At 45.7% G+C, this 5,273-nt stretch overlaps 1 protein-coding gene across 1 annotated transcript in view; it reads right to left on the minus strand.

Annotated features, from left to right (window-relative positions):
• Window positions 1-3,431, minus strand: part of LOC118770186 (copine-8-like) — a 47,885-nt gene extending 44,454 nt beyond the window's left edge. Inside the window, exon 1 of the mRNA XM_036517708.1 lies at window positions 3,205-3,431. Coding sequence (XP_036373601.1) covers window positions 3,205-3,299 — 95 coding nt within the window. The 5' untranslated portion in view covers window positions 3,300-3,431. The remainder of the gene's footprint in view (window positions 1-3,204) is intronic.
• Between the last annotated feature and the right edge of the window lie 1,842 nt (window positions 3,432-5,273).

A 5,273-nucleotide genomic window follows, 5' to 3' on the forward strand; every position in this document is an offset into this window, starting at 1 on the left:
CAAGAAAAAAAAACAATGCAAAAAATACAACTTGATATCATGCTTAAGGAAGAATGATGCCTTGGAAACATTAAGAAATCACCAGCAGCAGCAGCAGCAAAGAGGTATGATCAAACTGTCCTTGATCTGACACACAGAAATGTCCAAATAGATCATCCAACAGTTAAACATATCAGCAGTAGTGTATTTTTTTCAGCAACTTTTATAACAGAAAAAATCTGTTACTTTACAGAGGATACATGCGTAGGTTTCCCCTTTCTCCCCTACTGGCAGCCGAACATAAACTTAAAGAGTGAATCTGCTTTGCTCAATAATGTAACAGAGCCTATCTGGAGTGGTCAAGCTCCACCAAGCATGCACAAATTACAGGTTTATTCATTTATTTATATTATTATTGAGCTATTGATCATTGTTATAACCTTACATTTTTATTTCTGATTTATTAACCTCATGTTTACTGACAGTGCGGATGTCATTGGCTGTATTTCAGGTCGATTGACGCATGCCTCTGTGCCAGAGTACTCAATTAATGCACCCATCAGCAGCTGTCAGAACCCTGATTCCTATAGCAACACCAACCTGTCCATCATCCATCACAGTGCCCATAGCAACACCAACCTGTCCATCACAGCTCCCATAGCAACACCAACCAGTCCATCACTGCTCCAATAGCAATACCATCCTGTCCATCACAGCTTCCATAGCAACACCAACCTATCCATCACAGCTCTCATAGCAACACCATCCTGTCCATCACAGCTCCCATAGCAACACCAACCTGTCCATCACAGCTGCCACAGCAACACCATCCTGTCAATCACATCACATGTTGACAACACCTACCTGTGACAGCACGCATTCCACTTACTTGTGGTGCCCACTGAGAGCTGATCACTGCCACTGCAGGAGTGGGTAAGCTGACACCTCCTTTTCCTGTAAAAGGCAAGTGTGCTAGCAGTCCATTGTGGACCCCTTCAAACTCAATCACACAACTGAATACAAAAGGCTTTGCTAGTATTTTGAGCTCACTAATGTAGACATCTGTAACATTTGGAAAGATACTGCTGTCACAATACTAGTAAAGACCTGAGAGAACAGCACCTCACTTCCCATAATGCAATTCTTCAGACCTGAAGCCTTGTAGGCCATTTACAGAATCGAATCAAATGGAGAACTGGACAACAGTCAGAAACAGGCGTTCTGTGAAGCGTGGGGACCATATAAGAGCAACCTGTGACATAAGATTATGTAAGTTTACACCCGCATGTTTTTCTGCTTTTGGAAGGGAACAGTAACAGTGACGTGCTTTTGCAGGGGAGACTCCCAGCGAACCTCACAGCCAGAGTAAAATGCTCAGACATCCTGATGGATTTTTAAACTGCAGTTTTGAAAAGCATAAAGTGAGAAAACAAATAAATCTTTAATAGTTTCCCCAAACAGTCCCGTGAATTATTTACTGTGGGGCTGGAGACCCGCCTCAGTGTGATCACTGCTGACTGTTGAGAAGCAGCGCAGTAAGTGGAACAGTTTTCCCTTTTAGCATTGAAAACCCAACAAGCCCATTTACACTGTTATTGTGCCTACATTTATGTCACACTCCACACATGACCGGGGAGTTGGGGGATGGCAGCGTGGCATTGATGTGAAGACTTCACACCTGCTTTCAGAAAGATCAGCTTTACGATCCAACCCCACAATGTGAGGACATGCAGTATGAGTCTGTCACTATCCCTATCATTCTGTCAGCAAAACCTGACAGTGCAATGACTCTGTCCCCCTTGACTGTAACCATGGTGACTCTGTACCCTTCACTCTCTGGTAGACCCCCTGACTGTAACCATGGTGACCCTTACCCCCATCAGACAGAACGCCTACCAGTAACCATGGTGATCTTCTCTCTTCCTCACAAGTGCACCCCTGAATGTCTGTCTCCAGAGAGCCCCCTACAGGTGGGAGGTGGGAATTCTGAGGGGGGGGGGGTTCCTGCATGGCTACACACCACCTGCCAGGCAGTCAGCATCTCCTTCCTCCACAGCTCCCTAACAGAGACTGCAGCTCATTTATTATGACTGTTTTCCCTCTGAGGAAAGATGGATCCCTCAGAAAGACGCCTCATCCACCAGCTCCACAGCTGCAGTACGATATAGAGCCTTCAGGGTGCTGTAGCTGGTTTTTCCCGCAAACTTTGACATGAGAAGCAGAATTTTTGAGAGAAACAGGTTTGTTAATGGCTTTACTTCAGTTCGTTTGCTGTTGCTGCCGTTCCTCTGGTAACCGGTGAAGCCTCACCTCGCGCGGGTCAGGAGGAGCTCCGCGAGCCGGACCCGGAGCACCGGGGGCTGCGCGTGACGGTTACGCAACCCGAAGACAGCTGCTCGCGCGCCGCCTCGGACCGCGAGACGCGGCTGAAACGCGCGTGATTCATTCCGGTTTACTGTCAGAGCAGATCAACCAGGCGATTCCCTCCGCCACCGACGGAAATCCCACAAATAAAACATCATTATTTCAAATGCATAAAATACACTTAATATAACTTTCCACTCCACCACCTTAGAATTTCAGATCGCCTTGGAGCGCCAAGTTCAACAAATGGTAAAATCACAGTTTACCGAATATTTCATAGTGTTCCTTTTTCAGCAGTAAAATCTTTTAAATGTGATTAGTGGAGCCAAGTGGCAGCCTCGTCTTGTTGCATGTCAGTGAGTGTTTTACATAAAGATCGTTATTTTCAATAAAAAGCTGACATTCCGTCCGGTAATATGGTATGCTTGCAATGCATTCTGTTTTATCTAGGGGTGAATAGTGAATTTAAATATTGTGGAGTGGTCTAAATATAAGTGATGGCCATCGACGGCGGAACGTTTGGGAGCTTCGTCCTTAAGCTCTGCCAAGTTTGGAACTTGTCGGTCAACTTCAAAATAACCCTCGTTTCGTATAAAACCTGCAACAATCTGAGAGAACAAGCAACACACGCCTGCACAAAAACGCACATCTGCCCAGTTCATTTTCCACCGGAATATTTCATCTCATTCGTAAAACATTGTTTCAAAACATCACGAGTGAGCGACACACAAACACAACCGTATCACAGTTGAACAACTTGGTCTTTTCGTGTGTCAGATACGACAGAAACGCGGCTCCTCCTAACTGGAAACGGATTTTTGACTACATCTCAAAATGCGACTGAAGAAGTCATTTCCTTACCTGCACGACACTGTGATTTCAACTTTAGTGGCAGGTATGTTGGCGTTCAACGGGTCGAAGTCACCTATGGTCGCCATGTTCAGGAAGCTGTTCATTGCTGAAATATTTTTGTCCAACCCCCTAGGACGGCGGAGATCTGAGAAAGTGCAAGGCGTTCGGGCGCTAACGCATGCGGGAGAGCGGAGCGGCTCCGGCCGGACGCAGCAGAGGCGCGCTGCTTGCGCGGAGGAATGACACGAAGCAGGGAGCAGGAGAGCGAGGCAGGGAGGACTGCGGAGAGGTTTAACACTGAGTGTGCCAGACTCAAGCCCCCTCCAGAAGAAATACAACAACAATTCATATTAATAATGATAAAATATACATTGATGTATGCGGCGTTCTCTGTTCTGTATAGCCATATGACTCATCCATTATGTGAATTTCTGTTTTAAATCTTCCAAACACATTTAAACGCCGGAACGGTTTAGTTTTATATAGTCAAATTAATCAAATAACCATATCTTGATTAAAAATAGTAGCTACATTAATAAAACATTCGTACTAAGTTTTAGACCTGCTACAGCCTGTTACGGAAGTACCGCGAAAAATATTATAGCACCATCTAAATCTATTTATTGAGAACGATTAACATTGATTTTTTTTTATAGAAAAATCACTCATGAGGGGTTATGATGCTTATTGGGGCCTCCGCATATGTAGATCTGATAGTAAATATCAGATGTTAAAAAGATTAAGGTGATCATTATTCTTTTTGCCTTAAATGCGTTCCCAGGTCTTGGAGCGCCTGAAAGTAAATTCTATCACAAGACGTGGCCACTGAACGGTGGCGTTCAGTACCTCCGCGGCAAAGAGGCCGCAGAACATTCTGCGGCGACACCCCGCCTTACAGCCGACCGCAAACTGATTCGTTAGTTTATGACATGTGCACTTTATCCACGATCTTCCTGCACTTCACTGTGGCTGAACGTAGTTACGTATGAATAATCTCTGTGCGTGCAGATGAGTTCCATGGAAAATGTACCTACGCGTTTGAGGTGGTTTTCTGCCCATTAGGGCGACTAGTGTCCCACCGAGCTGCGGTGAAGATTATCTGTAATTGTTAGAACTCGGTACTGTTAGACAAGCCTTCTCTGACTCGAAATGAACTGATGAAAATGACTGTGAAAGGAATCGCTAGCGCAACCTAATTGTTCTTTGTGTGAGGGCCAGTAAAGCCAAACAAACAGACCCAGAGAGTGGCAGGAGGCAGACCTCCCGATCCGAGGAAGCAGAAGTAGCCCGGGGATCTCATCACGGCCCAGGTCGCCGCAGCCGCAGCGGCGGGTTGTTCATTTATTTATTTTTAAACGATGGCACAGCGGCCATAGGCCAGACCACGCTTATACGGAACCGACAGCGAACAGGTGACTCCCAAAATACTGTCTTAACAGTCCGATGGGTACCAAACAGCACAGAAAACGAGTGCTTTGGACGAGGTGAGCCACAAACCACGGTACAAATATTGTCCCCCACTAAAAAGTGTTTGCAAACGACAGATAATCATTGTAAGACAAACTGTTGCATACATGTCTCCCCATCCAGACTGCATTAAAACCATAGTCAACAACATAGTCAAGTTCAGTGTTGCCACCATTTAATTGTACTTTTTCTTTCTTCCCTCCGGTCACCAGGTCACCTGTTTATATACACCTGGAAATGAAGAAAACCAAAAATACAAAGTGTACCTGCATAAGGAGTGTGTGTATCCCTAACCTTCACCGTACACCTGAGCCTGGGCCATCTCAGATTTATTCAGCAGGCTAAAGCCCAGGGGTCTTCCCCAAACACGGCTGCGGTGCTGGTTTCAGACGCACCCCGCACACCGCTCCGCCCTGGGGAGAGATCACAGCTCACGGTCAGTCAGCGGGAATTCACTGAACGCAGAACGCAGGTGTAACCATTAGAGCATCATAATGACTCACTGGTCTGAACCAATTGGACTGGAGCTTTCTCAAATGCTGACACTTTGGTGCTTTTGGTGTGTGTCCCAGCAGAAAGGAATAAAAACTATAACAGCACAGATTAATTAA

This window comes from Megalops cyprinoides, chromosome 23 (genome assembly GCF_013368585.1).
Source record: "Megalops cyprinoides isolate fMegCyp1 chromosome 23, fMegCyp1.pri, whole genome shotgun sequence".
NCBI classification, from domain to species: Eukaryota; Metazoa; Chordata; class Actinopteri; order Elopiformes; family Megalopidae; genus Megalops; species Megalops cyprinoides.